General features: G+C 47.9%; 1 protein-coding gene across 1 annotated transcript; it reads left to right on the top strand.

The window, feature by feature from the left end:
* The first annotated feature begins 4,687 nt into the window (after positions 1 to 4,687).
* On the top strand, positions 4,688 to 14,805 carry Clbn (Nuclear export mediator factor NEMF homolog Clbn). The gene is made up of 2 exons (XM_037424340.2): positions 4,688 to 5,636; positions 12,265 to 14,805. Exons 1-2 carry the CDS (start codon positions 5,065 to 5,067, stop codon positions 14,636 to 14,638), a joined length of 2,946 nt encoding a protein of 981 aa, XP_037280237.2. The 5' UTR covers positions 4,688 to 5,064; the 3' UTR covers positions 14,639 to 14,805.
* The last annotated feature ends 1,753 nt before the right edge of the window (positions 14,806 to 16,558 follow it).

Here is a 16,558-nt window from a genome sequence, read left to right as displayed (position 1 = left end):
TCTATAAAGGAAAGGTCGACAAAGCTGACATGACCAACTGCCGTCCAATAACAGTGACATCAGGGGTCTACAGGCTGGCAATGCCGATTATAAATGAAAGACTGCAGGCATGGATAGAGGATGAGGGGGTGCTGGGGCAACTGCAGAATGAATTTCGGAAACACAGGAGGTTGGAAGACAATCAGTTTTCACTGACGCAGTGCATCAAAATATCAGAAACGAACCAGAAAACTGACTGGTAAATACTTGGAAAACAACAGGGGGCCAAACCAAAGAGAACTATCGGTTAAGAAGAAAGTGAAGGAAACGGAGACTGACATGTGGAGAATCGGCATGATTAAGAAGTCCGCACTAGAGATCTGTCGAACTTTTAAGCAGGAAATTGCCAAAGAAAGGATCTATGATAATACTCGGGGTAGTTCTCTACTGTTTGAGGCCAGGACGGGAGTATTGCGAACCAAGACATATCGGGCCAAATACGAAGGGGTAGACACAGTATGCAGTGCGTGTGGAGAGGAAGAAGAAACTGCCGAACACTTGATAATGTTCTGTAAAGGGCTTCACCCTATAGTTCAGGATGATGGCGCAGAGTTTTCCAAAGCGCTGGGGTTTATGAACAGGGAGGGCAAAATAGACTTTAAGCACATAGACCTAACTAGAAGGAGGTTATCTGATTGGTGGCTAAAGTCAAGGCACGAGCGAAAATTAAACCCTTCCTGCATAGTACCCGTCAAACTTTACAATTTAAAGTGAAAAAAATAGATAAATCAAATGATTAGTTCGCCAAGTATTACGGCTAGGTGACGATAGCCACCGCCCGATCCAAAGGGTACAGCCACATTTATCTATTTATCCAGCGTTTCGCGCTCATCCCATAGAGAAATAAGTCTTCTTCTTTCTCTATGCTCATCCGGCCAACGCCTCCTCCAGAAAGATGCCTAAGGAATGGCTCGCGCTCCCAGCAGAGTTGGCCTGCCTTCAGTTTTAAACAAGCTCCGCGTGGTGGCGCTTGCGACAGACACTGTTATCACGGCGACGGGCAGTACCAGCTAAGCGTTAATCATCTGCGGCCCATAGGGGCGCGTCTGTCGAGAGTTGTTCAAGACCTGCAACTGTGCACCACTGTTTCGAAGGCTATGCAAAGTGTTGCGTTGTTGCACCGTCCACCACAAGTGACGCTAGCGACCGAGAACATTTTCAAAATGAAGGAGTGAAAGGGTGTAGCAGTTGATTTTTTTTCCTCATGCGGCAGGCATCTTCCTAGGTGAGGCGTTGATGCGGCAGGCAAGGAAGGCGTTGATAGTTGTATCAATCCAAGACGAGCATGGTACGAGCAGTGCCTCCTGTATAAAAATCTGTGCCGGGCACACTGCCAACGGGGGGCCGTCGAACGCCACATTTCTCTGCTCCCGCTAGAAGCGCTGGGTAAACAGGGTGCCGCTGTTGCCATTCTGTCCGGGTGTTGCGTGCAGCCCGTTTAGTGGTGCACAACTTCGTTTTGTGGGACAGTTTTCGGCAAGTATATGCGAAGAATGCTTTACGATGAACTACTGCTGTGTTCCGCTGTGCAAATCGGACGAGAAAAAGAAACCGGCAGGGCTTTCCTTTCATGAACTACCCGCGGACGCAGACGCTCGAGCGCGCTGGCTTGCCGCAATACGACGAGACAAGTGGTCGCCGAACACCGCCTCATGCTACACCAAAGTATGCAGTCGCCACTTCAAAGAAGAGGACTTCATCGAAGGCAAGCGGCGACGCCTAAAGAAAGGGGCTGTGCCGTCAGTTTTTGAAGAATACCCGCCCAATCTCCAGCCGAAATCAACTCCTGCGAGAAATACAGCAAGCATCGACAAACGAGTGAGTGCTACAATGGCGCGCAGCGACTCCGCGAGCGGCAACGTTGCTTCAGCAGTGGCGGATATGCCGGATTGTGGCGCGATGGACACATCGTCAGAGGCCAACTTGCGTGATCAAGGCGTCCAGGTAGACAATAGGTCAACTTCAAGTGTGCTTGTCGCTGAGGAAGCGAAGTGGAGAAGAAAAGAAAAGGAGTTGAGGAGCCAGCTGCTTCAACTGCAACAAACCGTCGACAAGTACAAAATGGAATTGAAAAAGCTGCACGAGGATGCCCTGGTTGCGGATGTTTCTTACATCAAGGAAAGGGCGAAAGAAAAGGAACCTGCAGCCTTTTTCTTGATTGATCCGATTGAGAACTTCAAGAAGAAGAGGCCGAGCTGGTCTGAGGAGACAACCCGACGTTGTGTAGTTTTAAGGCATTTGTCGACAAGGGCGTATGAACACATCCGCGGTGAAATGCTTTTGAAGCTTCCTTGCAGAAAGACTTTGAGCAACTACTTGGGAGTCACCAGTGGCGAAACGGGCTTCAGCAAACTCGCCGAAGCTCGCCTCAAAGTAGAAGCCGAAAGCTTGACTGTACCACAGTCAAGGGTGTATTCACTCATAGTCGACGAAATGAAGATCAGGGAAAGGCTGCAGTACAACAAACAGCAGGACTGCTTTGTGGGGCACGCCGATGTCTCTTTGGAACAACATGGCGGGGACCTCACCTTAGCAAACTCTCTTCTCTCGTGTTGTGTGTTCTTTGTAATAGTGGCTGCGCTTCCTAGCAAGATGTATCCTTACCAACTGGCCCGATACAATTGTGTATTGTTTCTCTTCTCTGCTTCCTAATTACAGGACTCTCGACATCGTATCGCATTCCAGTGGCCTACTATATTACCAAGGGGTTAACAGGCCCACAGCTTCACAAGTTGTTGATTTTTGTGCTTGAAAAAGTAGAAGCCTGTGGTTTCAGGGTAGTTCGCTTAGTGAGTGATAACCACAGAGTGAACGTCAATGCCATGACACTTTTGGGCGATGGTCTTCTTACGTACCGGATAGAACATCCCTGTGACTGCGACAGGCTCCTCTTTTTAAGTTTTGATGCATGCCACGTTTTAAAAAACGTGCGCTCGCAGTTTCTGGCCCACGACATTGGTCCGAAAGGAGAGGTCTCATCCTGCTACATCAAGAAGCTCTATGACCTACAGAAGGACCTGGTTGTAAAGCCTGTCCGCTACCTCAGCCGAAAACATGTCTATCCGAATAACATAGAAAAATTAATGTCGCAAGGGCAATTCAGGTCTTCTCGCCTGATGTTACTGCAGCCCTGGAGCATCTCAGAGACCAAGCTGGGCATACATCGAGTGTATCATTCGCAGCTGCAGGCCAGACCATCATTTTCATGCAAAGCATCTATCGATGGTTCGTGCTGCATGATACAAGCAATACGACCAAGCATATTCACAAAAAATGGCCTGACACTCGGCAGTTTGACGATGCTGAAGATGCAAGACTGGAGTGGCTCGATGTCACGCTGCGCATGTACTTGGATGAACTGGAAAAAAGCTGTCGAAGTCAAAAGGAATTTTTGACGAAAGAAACGTATGAAGCATTCCTCCTGACCACATATTCCACTGTTGCCTGTATCAAGTACCTGCTCACAGAGGAGAAGTTCTTGTTTGTGCTCACGCGTAAGTTTAATAGTGACCCCATCAAGTCGCTGTTTGGAACACTGTGGATGTCCTCTGGCTGCAATGACATGCTGAATGTTCGTTCTGTTTTGGAAAGGCTGGAGAAGGTTTTAAAAACTGGAATTGCCGCATCCAGCATGACATGAAACGTTGAACACGGAGAATGTGCCTAAATGTCAACAGGCACACTGCTCACTGAAGCTTCTCCTTCACTAACACAGCAGCTGCCTCAGCTACAGAGAGCTGCATGTGTTTTGCAACGGCTCAATGCAACAGTCTTGCCTCAGCACTTGCCATCACTTGAGATTTCTGCAACTGTTTATGTTGGGGGCTATATTGCCCGCGTCATAAAGGAGCACATGTGTTGTGGAAGTTGCACTGCAGTCTGCACAAATCCAGCGAGCAGTCAACCTGTCTTGCAGTTCACCCGCAGCCAGGACCCAGTTGGGCTACTTTACCCGTCAGACCAGTTGCTGTTTGCCGTTGACGTGCTAAGGGCATTTGCGGATCGTGCTCTGAAGGACAATCCGACTCTAAAAAAATCCATTGTATACCCTGGTTAAGTATGCTGTGCCAGCTCTGTGTGCTCCAAACCTGCTCAGGTGCAAGGAGATGGATGACACTCACAGAGCTAAGCTCATGGAGCTGATATCTGTTCGGTTTTTGCGGCCCCTGCTGGTGAACTATGCATTCACTGTCAGTGACAAGCATGATGCTTTCAAGTACTTCGCGAAAAAACCCCTGTCAAGAAAATATGCAAAACTGTGAGGCTACCGAAAATAGAGGTACTTACGAATAAATGTTGCTTCTTTTTTCAAAATGTATTCGTATCGCATCAATTGGGTTAATTTTGCAGAATATAGAGCTGCTATGCAAGGCAAGTCAACGTTGGAAATTCATGTACATCATGTCCAAGCATGTAGGTGCGTGCGTACACGGCATGTTTTTGGTATTCATTAGCGTGGCGTTCTTCGCTTGCGGCTAGTGCGTGAAAGCTGGCAACCAGATCTCTGAAACACTCGGTAACATAATTCAGCGATTACAGCCGCGATATATTGAGGTTTGAGAGCAGAATATTAAGGATTTAATCTGTTTACTTTTCAGCGCGGAGCCAGAACCACGGCGGCTGCGGCGAGTAGCGAACTCCGGCACCCTGTTTAAGCAGCGGCATCTGATGTCGAGGCGCCGCACTCGCGCCGACGGAGTAGTCCCATTGTTCTCTTCCGCTTTTACCGGGCACTGAAAGTTATAAAGGAGGCACTGGTACGACATTCGTTTTTAGGCACATCATCCTTCCTCCGTGGGCACCATAGTACGTGTGTATCGTGTGCATGCTCGAACATTCGTGTCGTCGTCCGTTCTCGGATGAAAACCAGCGGAGAGGAGTTGAAAGCTTGCGCATTATAGAGCTAAAAACGCGCGGCTCGGTTGCTTGATCGAAACATGACGGATATTTTGGCGCCACAGTGCTCTGCGATCGCAGCAGTCGCTATCTGTCGACGGGCTTCCACTTGAGCCGACAGCATCAGTCATGAAGAGCCGCTTCAGCACCGTCGACATCCTCGCGATGGTCGCCGAGCTCCAGAAGAGCGTCGTCGGCATGCGGGTTGTGCAGGTGTACGACGTGGACACAAAGACGTACTTGTTCAAGCTAAGCCGGCACGAGGAAAAGGCCGTGCTGCTCATCGAGTCTGGCGTGCGGTTGCACACCACCGAATTCGCGTGGCCCAAGAATCAGAGCCCGTCGGGCTTCGCTATGAAGCTGAGGAAGCACCTGAAGAACAAGCGCATCGAGTGGCTGGCGCAACTGGGCGCCGACCGCGTCGTGGATCTGCAGTTCGGCACGGGCGAGGCGGCGTACCACGTCATCCTCGAGCTGTATGATCGGGGCAACGTGGTGCTTACCGACGGCGACTACCTCATCCTCAACATCCTGAGGCCCCGAGCGCTGGGCAAGGACGACGACGTCAAGCTCGCTGTGCGCGAGAAGTACCCCGTCCAGAGTGCGCTGGCCGAGCCGCCTTCGCTCGACGCCCCGCAGCTGTCCCAGGTGCTGGCTCAAGCGGCACACGGTGACACGCTCCGCAAACTGCTCACGCCAAGGTACTCGTACTCTGCGTGGTATTCCGTGCTCACTCTAGCAGTAGCCCAAATAATTAGGTGGGAGCAAGCGAGTTTTGGTAAGTGACGGCGAAGCCTGAGCGAGGCTGTAAGCACGAGTGGTGGTTGCGAGGGGGATCACGTGAGTGCTGCACGAAGGGCACGGTGTCCAAGGAAAGTATAGGGGATGTTAATAGAAGTAATTGTAGTATAAACTAGAAGAAAACAAAAGTGGTTGAAAAAATAACTTGCTTAGGGTAAGGACTGAACCTGCGACCTTCGGTTAACGCGACCTTTGAATAAAGAGTGTCGTTTTAGATGTTGTCATACATTGAGCTTTCACTCTGATATAAATTTTTATTTGACTTTAGTAAAAGTAACCACCGCGATTTTTACTAAAGTAAAAATCGCACTCAGGTTGCCTGCATGGTTGGCATGAAAATCTATCTCAGAGTCACTTCATTGCAAGAAAACAATATATCAATGTCATACAAGGAAGGAGTCTCCTTAACACATTGTTTTGCATGTAAGAATTGTCTAATTGCACCAGGCATAAAAACATGTGAATGGCATAACGAGTGGGTGGCACAACCATTACAAATGGTGCGGTTATGCAAGTGGCACCTTATAAATGAATGGTGGATATGTCACCAATTAGAGAAAGGATTTTTAAAATTATATCACAATAAGCACTGGGCGTTTGGTAGACATTCTTGGATACTTTGAAATGGCCAGCACAAAAACGTTCATTTCCTTGCGGTATGGCTGAAGACAATGCACACGGCGCCTGGTACATTTCACTCCTGAAGCATTCTCCAAGTTTTTAGATACATTGTGAAGCTGGGCTTGACCTATGGGGTGTTATGACCCTCGTCAGTAGGTGCCATGCTGTCGCTGAGAAACGTAGCCGGGCAGCGCTCCCACGGCCGGAACCCCAGTTTTCTCGGATCCAGCGGCGGGAAGCGACAAAAGAATTAGAAGACGGTCCGTAAGCCAAAGTCTCTACAAGCGATTCCTCCAGGCTGGCTTGTTTAGCGAGACGGCGAAGCAGACTGACCGCACAGGTCGTGTCTCCATGATTCAAGTATGTACTCCTTGGCTGCCCTTCCAGGGAAACGCAGAAGCAGTAATCCAACCGCCTAATTGTTCCGGGAGAGAATTCCCGTTTCCCCTCTCCTCAGAGCATTGCATCAAAAGATGCAATGACTGTTCGGCAGACCGCCTGTTACTGACTGATGCCCTGTGGGCGGTGTCTTGTGTGTGTGGTTGGTGTTCCATTCAAGGAGGAGGAGCCCGACAGGGGTTAAAAGACGCTGCAGAGTGCTGGACGTGGCTCTGAACCATGTAACAGTTCAACCACCACGCTCGTGATTTGTGAAACTCCTAACCTGTCTATGCTGTAAATAAGTGTAAATAGTGCTATAAACCTGTTTGTTTTTCGTATCCTTATCTTGTCAGCGTTCGTTTCCTCAACCCGAAGTTACGCCATGCTATACGCTATCACAAAAGACCCGGTACACCCTGGTCGGCAACAACGGGTGATCAGCGCTGGGATTTGAACCGACTACTCGTAAACAGTGCTGAGATCCGCAACTACTGGAGTACAGCGCCAAGAGCCGCAACAACTGGTGATCAGCGGTGGGATACGAAGCTACAAGTGACAACAACAGTCGGCCCAAGGGAAGCAGCTGGCTCGAGAAATGGATCACATATAGGTGAGTGCTTGGCTTTTACTTTGAGTGAACCAGGTTCTAAAAGAGGGTAAATTTTAGAACTGGTAATTAACTTTGCCGAAAGACTCAGTTTTGCTGTTTCGGGAAGCTTTTTTGGAAGTAGCGAGCACTCAGTACGATCATGGACTTACGGGAGCTGCAGAAGTCAGACTTGTTGCTGTTGTGTGAGGAATTGGGAATTGATACAAAGGGTTTGGCACGAAAACCCATAATCATGCAAGCGATTAATGATTTGGGGGCTGATGATGAGAAACTAAGCGAAGAATGGGACCTCATCATTGAAAGAAAGTTAAGAGCAGCTCAGATGGAAGGAAAGGGAGAAGGCGAATAACTAGGCTTCAAGATAAAGTTTTTGAACCAAGATATGGAGTTGAGTAAGAAGTTTAGAATCCAGCGAGGAGTACTTCTCGACAATGAGACAGAGTTCGAGATGTCTAGGTACATGCAGCCATATGAGGTATCATGGAATATGGGGCTCTATGTTAGACTCTTTGAAGGAAAGTGTAGGCAACTGTCATGTGAGCGAGACACCTGGTCTCAGAAGCTACTCACGGTTCTGTCCTGCAAGGCAGTGGATGTTGTTGCGCGACTCAGTGAGCAGGACGCGAACAACTACGAAGCTGTTAAAGCAGAGCTAATCAGGAGATTTGGAACTTCTATTAGCAAAAAGAAAGACTCAGACCGGAGTCTGAAAGCGAGGCGCGTCGCAAAGCGCCGGAAGTTGAGCCGCGTCATGAAGCGCTAGAACCAGAAATTGCGCTAGTAAAGGCCCGCATATTCTAGAATCCATCAAGGTAGATTATGCTGAGAATGAGGCCGTGGCCAGTCTGGCAGTAGGGATGATGTCAAAAGACGGATGAGCAAGGTGCCAGCAGCCCTAATGGGCCCAGTATGGAGCTGAAAAACTTCATGCCTCAAGGGGATGCTTCGACATCATCAAATGTAGGCATGGTTAGTGCAGTGGCTAATCAAAGCAAGAATGCGATGCTTCAGGAGTGCAGCGATGCCATCGGAGAGGGCCCAGTTAATGATTTTATCAGCGTTAACAAAGATAATTTGGCCCGACACTCCGTCGTGACATAAAGTTAAAATGTTTGAGCTTGAGGGAAGGTGTAGCACAAGCTCCAGCGAGCTCCCAACTCCTCAGGTCACGACCCGACATGATGATATGGCATCGAGAAAAAGGAGGCAAACAATTGTTGCCGAAAAAAAAAGAAGTGTAGGCGTTCAGCACTCTGTAAGCCTATGGCAGATCCCACTCCGTCTCGAGAAAGACGAAAGGCTAGGCCGTTAATCCATTTCAAGAAACGTCAATGGTGGCGTTCATAGAGGCACAAGCAGCGAGCCAGGTGTAGAGGGGAAAACGAAGTATGTCATCCCAACGAAGTGCGCGGTTCAGTTCAACAACTTCGGGAAAGCGGCCTTGCCCGAAGGGTCAAAGTCGAAAGGGCAGAGTGGCTAAATACCGCGTAGGGGAGAACACAAAAAGAAAATGGCACAGGCTTCCCCCCTGCTTGTGGCGTCCCTTTCACATTCCTGAAGAAAGCTGGCCGAAGTGCAAAATGAGGCGTGACAGCAGGACACAGCCTAACGTTTGCGCGTTTTGCAGCCTCTGGCGTGTTCGAAAATCGCCAGGACCGCGACCCCATCAAGTGCGATTCAAGCGAATCTAGTTGAGAAAAGGGGGTGGTAGTTTGAGTAATTGTTGCACGCGCGTGCTAAGTATGGTTACTTAGTGTTGCTTTGTAGATGCAGACTTCAGTCATTTAATTTCGTAAGTTACGTGATGTGGTGTAAACTTTTCAGAAGGAGAACCGCTGAACCAAGGCTGAAGTTTGCATCGAAGTGATTAAATCATTAGTGCAAAATTTGCATAACGTAAAAGCCAAGAAAATATATTATTTTTCTGGTGTTTCAAAGGTTTAGTGTAATGTTGTATGCCTTCACTGCCATGGGGATGTGACGTGAACGAGAATTTCAAGTAGCAAGATGTTAGCATAGACCAAATGATTTTGTAAAATGATTAAGCTTGGCACGACACAGTGGAGTTTTCGTTGTGCGCTGTGAGAATCGAGAGCCATTGGTGCATGGTTTCAGCAAAAACCTGTGCATTATTGTGAGGTGCTTTTGATTAGTATAGCACCTAGGATTATTTTTCTGTTGTACACAGTGAGTTACAACGTAACGTAAGAATGAACGTTTAGACAAACTGTAAGGGATTATGCGTTTCGTTAATAGTGCCACGTATTTTGCAATGCTGTAGGAGAGTAAATAAAGCGCTCAGGAGAGCCTAGTGGGTTTTACTCAGAAGCATTCGCATAATGAGGCAACTTTAACCAAACAAACCTTCTAGAAAGCAGTGTTTGTTTCTATGTTTTATTGGTTCTCTTTGAAAACGATTGATGAAGTGATCATATGAGTGTAACAGTAAGCTTTTTTCAAATGTTGAGCAAACGAAGACAATTTTAGCCACAGCGTACATAAGAAAAGCTAGATAGCTTAATGTCTCAGTAGTAGACAATTATTGGGCGCCGTAAAGAAAGACGGATGTTAAGACAATTTTAGTGCTCGCTGAATCCGACTTCCGGACCGATGCTCTCAGCGGGACAGAACCAATGAAAGTGATCAGCGATGAAAAGGAGGCAGCCGTTCTATGTCACAACGACAGTGGTAACAAGCAAAGCTGTGCTTTACTTGAGCTAGAAATTGGGCTCTCGGGAGATAACGCACTGCACTTCAGGAAAGGAGTGCGCTTGCATTGTGTAGGCCATTCATCAGTTGCAGTGCTATCTCAAAAGTGCTAAATTTAAAGTAAAGACAGACCATTGCCCCCTTATGTGGCTGCAAACCGTGACATCGAAGAACTGTCGCCTCTTGAGGTGGAGCTTGATTATTCAAAAATATCATTTTGAAAATAGGTATAAGAAGGGCAAATTGAAGGAAAACCCTGATGCGCTCAGCCACTCTTTCTAAACTATTCAGGGGTGCTCTTGACAATGTATCAAAATTGATATTTGAGTTTTTTTTCGTGCAACTTATGTGAATGTGTAAGGTTGCATGTCTGGTTTTTCGGCTCAAGTGAGTCCTGATAGTTTTGAGTGTGAGCTTTTTCTTTAAAGCTAGTAAAAAAAATTGGTTTGCCATCCCTCTTTCGGCTTGGTTTGTTCGAAGGGGGCCGAGTGCTTGCTTGTGCATGTGATCGAGTTTCAGAGACGCTGTTGAAGTTTTCGGCAATTACTCATACAATGCGACAAGCGAAGGCAAGTTGGTGGTATTCAACTACGGACCCTTTTGTCGTCTCTTAGAGCAGCAGCAATGACTGCTGCTCTCCGTGACTCATCTGGTGAGGGGGAAGCTGTTATGACTCGTCCGTAGGCGCCATGCTGTCGCTGAGAAACGTAGCCGGGCAGTGCTCCCACGCCCGGAACACCAGTTTTCTCAGATCTAGCGGCGGGGAGCGACAAAAGGATTAGAAGACGGTCCGTAAGCCAAAGTCCCTACAAGCAGTTTATTTTTTTTATTTTTATTTACAAGTACTGCTGTCCCATGTCTGGGACATTGCAGGAGCGGGTATAGAAAAATCAACAAAAGCACAGAAACAAACAATAGTGCGCACAAATTTATGTGACTAACACATAAAATTTTTCCCGAACTTACTCCGGGCCGGCTTGTTTAGCGAGACGGTGAAGCAGACTGACCGCACAGGTCATGTCTCCGTGATTCAAGTATCTACTCCTTGGCTGCCCTTACAGGGAAAGGCGGAAGGAGCAACCCAACTCCCAAATTGTTCCGGGAGAGAATCCCCATTTCCCTTCTCCTCAAAGCATTGCATCAAAAGGGGCAATAACTATTCGGCCGACCGTGTGTTACTGACTGATGCTCTATGGGTGGTGTCTTGTGTGTGTGATTGGTGTTCCAATCAAGAAGGAGGAGCCCGACAGGGCTTAAAACGACGCTGCAGAGTGCTGGACGTGGTTCTGAACCATGTAACGATTCAACCACTGCACTCGTGGTTTGTGAAACTTCTAACCTCTCTATGCTGTAAATAAGTGTAAATAGTGCCATAAACCTGTTTGTTTTTCGTATTCTCATCGTGTCAGCATTCGTTTCCTCAACCCGAAGTTACGCCACGCTACCACAAAAGACCGGGTAAACCCCGGTCGGCAACAACGGGTGATCAGCGCTGGGATTCGAAGTGACTACTGGTAAACAGTGCTGAGATCTGCAACAACTGGAGTACAGCGCCGAGAGCCGCAACAAGGGAAAGGAGGGAGGGACAGTGCACTGCAATGAGACATGTGGTTGGGATTGACAGCCAGTCACTAAAATTTGTTTCAGGTGACTCCCTGTCCTCTTACCCCATTTTTTTCATCTTTTTGGGTCCTGTCCTTAACATTTCTTCAACCTATGTTGTGCAGAAGGGCTCTCGTGGGAACGTACGAAATACGTTCCATGAAGGTGATGTTATGTGCGTGAAGTGTTGCACTGTTAAACATAGGGCTGTGATTGAAAGATGAGCTTTTATTATTGCACCTAGACAACCAAAACGGAACAAATGTCAGGTATACTGAGGGATTGCTGAAAAAGTTTAGTTATCCTGGAACTATGAACCAGAGGCGTGTTTCATTGACTTGATGCCAATAGAATCATTAAGAGTGGTGCTTTTACATTGTAATCAACCCCAGAAATACCGTTATGGCTGCTATTTCGATTATAGTATGAACAAGTTGCATTATGTTTCCCAGACCTGCAATACTGTAGCCACTAAAATGTTCCTGTGAGGTTTTCTATTGTTCTAGAGGTGTGATTAAATGGTTCTTTCTGTGTATCCTTCATGACATACCATTGTTTGGAGGCTTTATTATCTCATTGCACACCATTTTCTCTTTTTACACCAGGACTCTGTATGGTCCAGCCCTTCTTGAACATGTGTTGTTGGGCCACGGTCTGTCAGCCGGAGCCAAGATCATCACATTTCCAGTTGAAGGACTTGCAGAAAAAGTCCTGGAATGCTTGCACGATGCAGATGCTATCATGGCGCGTGCAAAGACCGAGTCGTGTCGTGGTTACATTGTCCAGCGGATAGAGAAACGCATTCAGCCCGCCGAGGATGGAAGCACCGAAATCACAGCTTACCAGGAGTTCCACCCATTCCTCTGGCACCAGCACAATTCTGGAACCGGTGCCATTTCCACGATTGAGCTTCCATCGTTCAGTGCTGCGGTTGATCAGTTCTTCTCGAGCATTGAAATGCAGAAGATTACTCTACGCGCCCACCAACGTGAGAAGGAGGCGCTCAAGAAATTGGAGAACATCCGCACGGACCACGAGAAAAGAATTCAGGCTCTTCAAGAGGTGCAGCAAGTGGACGCGTGGAAAGCAGAGCTGATTGAAATGAATCTGGATTTAGTGGAACGTGCCCTGTGTGTGGTCCGCAGTGCTCTTGCCAACCAGATCGGCTGGGCCGAGATCACGGAGTTGCTCAAGGAAGCCCAGGAGCAAGGTGACCCCATGGCTCGTTCCATCCGCAAACTCAAGCTTGAGACGAATCACTTTGAGATGCTGTTGAAGGACCCGTACGACGAAGGAAAAGAAGCCCTGGTTGACATTGACATCGACCTCTCTGCGTATGCCAATGCGCGCAAATTCTATGATCAGAAAAAGCATGCAGCGGGCAAGCAGAAGAAAACAATAGAATCATCTGTAAAGGCATACAAGTCGGCTGAAAAGAAGACGCGCGAGGCACTTAAGCAAGTAGCACTCACCACTAACATTGCTAAAGCACGAAAGGCATTCTGGTTTGAGAAGTTCTTCTGGTTTATCAGCTCGGAGGACTACTTGGTCGTGGGAGGGCGTGATGCACAGCAGAATGAGGCTATTGTGAAGAAGTACTTGCGGCTTGGTGACATTTACGTGCATGCAGATCTCCACGGTGCTAGCAGCATCGTCATCAAAAACCCATCAGGGGCACCCGTGCCACCCAAGACCTTGAACGAGGCTGGAACCATGGCCATATGCTACAGTGCGGCCTGGGATGCAAAAGTTGTGACCAGTGCCTGGTGGGTGCATCACCACCAAGTTTCTAAAACAGCACCGACAGGACAGTACCTCACACCGGGAGCGTTTATGATTCGTGGTAAAAAGAACTACCTGCCCCCTTCATATCTCATTATGGGTTTTGGCTTTCTCTACAAGTTGGATGACGAGAGCATTGAGAGGCATCGAGTTGAGCGCAGGGTGCGTGTGGCAGAGGATGAAACAGAGGCTAGCGCGGAGCTGCCAGAAGAAGGACCCGAGTTGGAGATTTCCGACGAGTCCGACTCCGAGAAGGGTAGTGTCAAGGGGAATGTTGGTGTGGACAGTATGAAAGGCGATGCTGAGCTGTTCCCCGACACGGTTGTGAAGCTTCCTCATGAGCTAGAGACAGCAATTTCGAAGCAGGACGATCATGATGCAGCCGAAGAGATTGTTTATTTGCAGCCAACAAGAGGGCCGCAACTCAGCCGCAAACCACCTCCAGCTAAGCCAAAGCCTCAGCCACCTTCGCAAGAAGTGCCACCTCTTACGAATGCAGAAAAGGTAAATAAGCCTAAGAGAGGGACGCATGGCAAGTTGAAGAAGATAAAGGAAAAGTACAAGGACCAAGATGAAGACGAGCGTCGTCTACGCATGGAGATCCTTGCGTCAGCCGGTGTGCCAAAAGAGACGAAGAGTCGCAAGCAGAAAAAGGGCAAGAAGGATACTGGGCAGGCTGTCACTAGCAAAGGGAAGCAGCCAAAGGCTCGACATAATCCAGAGCAACCACCTGATGTGGGAGTTACGAGCGGTGCTGACAAGCCAGCAGCAGGAGATGCAGTGGAACATGAAGGCCAGAATGGAGGCAGGAGCAACAAGGCCGCAGTGCCCGTAGAAGATGAGGACCTGCAGGCTGATGCAGAAGAGGACGAAGATGAAGGCAATATTGGCGATGAGCAGCAGGGGCTTCTGGCTTCACTCACAGGTTGCCCAGTGGCTGAAGATGGTCTCTTGTTTGCTGTGCCTGTGTGTGCCCCCTATGCTGCCATTCAGAACTACAAGCACAAGGTGAAAGTAACACCCGGCACGGGGCGGAGGGGAAAGGCGGCCAAGACGGCACTGTCAGTCTTTCTGCTAGACAAGAACACCAGTCCACGGGAACGGGACCTTCTGCGTGCGACGAAGGACCAAGACATCTCTCGAAACATACCTGGCAAAGTCAAACTTTCAGCACCACACTTGCAGAAACGAAAGTGAGATGCATCGTTCTCATCTGCAGCAGTTGCTGGTGTAAACATTTTCTCCTTGCGAATCATGGTGTTTTGAATGATTCTACATTGTTAGAGTGTTGTATAGAATGGAACACAAGGACAGAACAGTGAGTGCGTGTTCAGAATAAATTTGTTAGGTTATACCAGCCTAAATGTAGTCTCACTTTTGTGATTGGGAAAGCGTCTTTTCCAGCTGACACTTGAACTAGGCGAACAAAGGAAGAGCTTTGTCGAGGTGACCTTACAAAACTTGTCTTGTATTTCCAATGGCATTGAGCGAGCTGTGCAATGGCACTACAGCCATCTTTTTCTATCTTTTACATGTCTGTGTATCTTTGTGCAACCATGAGTTGTGGCTTAAAGGGCCAGTCAACAGGCTGTAACTTTTTTTTTCACACCCTCCAAACACGCTCAATAATTTGTAAAGTAGATCGCAGAGACCAAGCTTTCTGAATATTACTGAGCTGAACGCTGCAAAGAGCCTCCATTCCGAAAAACAATTCCCGCACTACCTTTCCTGAGCCTGACCAATGCTCCTTGCACGCGCAGTGACAAGTCGGCGATTGATCTAAACCAGGTCTCAGTAAACAGTAGTGAAGTCAACGACAGTTCCTGTTCCCACCCACAGCTGCGACAAAGCTATTCAATCATATGAGTTGGGAAACTTCCCATGGGCTTCATGCATCGATATCGAGAAACTTCACTGGCTCAGTTTTTGGGAATGAGCAGATTGTCATCCCACCTGTTCTTCAGCACACCCACTATTAAACGTATTATTTGTGTTTTGTGTTGCTGCTCCCAGATGTCGCAACAGTCTGCTCCCTAAAAATCTAACTCCAGAAAAATTGGCCAACTTCATGTCCGTGTTTTGAAATGCAGTCTTGCTGCAAATCGTCGGCTGTAAATCGAGCAACTGGGCTGTGGAGAATTATCGGCACTGGGTAAACAGTAAACAACCAGGCATCGCAGCAAGCGGAAGTGCGTTGCTGAAGTGAGTGGAGTCACGGCGATGGGCCGCGCCTTCCCGTTCCTCTGAAGGAGAAGGGTGGCGAGGCCGCGCGAAAATTTAAAACCAACTGAACACGATGTTCTAGCCCCTGTAACTTCCTTAACATAGCATGCATTCGCAAAATTCTTGGAGCAGCATGTTCACGAAGTAAAAGTGCACCAGTGACGTGAGACAGTCCGGCGGGTAAATTAAAGTGCGCTAACCCGATGCGGACAACTAAGATGTGATTTTATTTCAAAATAAGCACTTCCTTAGCACAAAAGTAACACTACAAGGTGACTGGACCGCTATGTCAACAATCAACGTCAACTTAATAGTTGCCTTTGGCGAGTTGGTGTATGTTCATGATTGCTTTTAAAGGTGTCTCACAACACTTTTTGAGTGTGGTCAGATAATGCTGCTGATTGGTAGTCGAGGCATCCGAAAACATGTGAGCAAAATAATACAGCGCAGCACACGGCCTGGAAATCGCAATAAATTTAAATTAGCTAGAAATCACTTTCTCTTCTCTCGGGAAATGCTATATTCTCAAGAATCATTGCATAACTGGCCCCAATATCACACCATTGGCTGATTTAAGCGTGATGAGATCGGGCGTTGCTGGACCTGCCATTTCAACATCCCCGTACACGCAATCGCTCTGAAAATCTGCGCGTTATAAAAGGGGGGGGGGAAGAGTGCTTGAGGACATGAGGCACAGTGACATACCTTCATCTCCCGTGCCATTTCTCCCTGCTTATCTGCCAGCGCTTTCATTGGCAAGAGAGAAGACAAAGGTATTGCCGCATGCAACAAATCTTTGTAATTTCACTCGTACTGGACGGGTTCTAAAACCTTTTGTGGTAGTCAATTAGTGAGGCAGTAAGCTCTTTTACTGAATCCGTTCTGTGGTTACTT

The sequence above is a fragment of the Rhipicephalus microplus genome, chromosome 5, assembly GCF_043290135.1.
Source record: "Rhipicephalus microplus isolate Deutch F79 chromosome 5, USDA_Rmic, whole genome shotgun sequence".
Lineage (NCBI taxonomy): Eukaryota > Metazoa > Arthropoda > Arachnida > Ixodida > Ixodidae > Rhipicephalus > Rhipicephalus microplus.
This window is presented reverse-complemented; position numbering and strand designations above follow the sequence as displayed.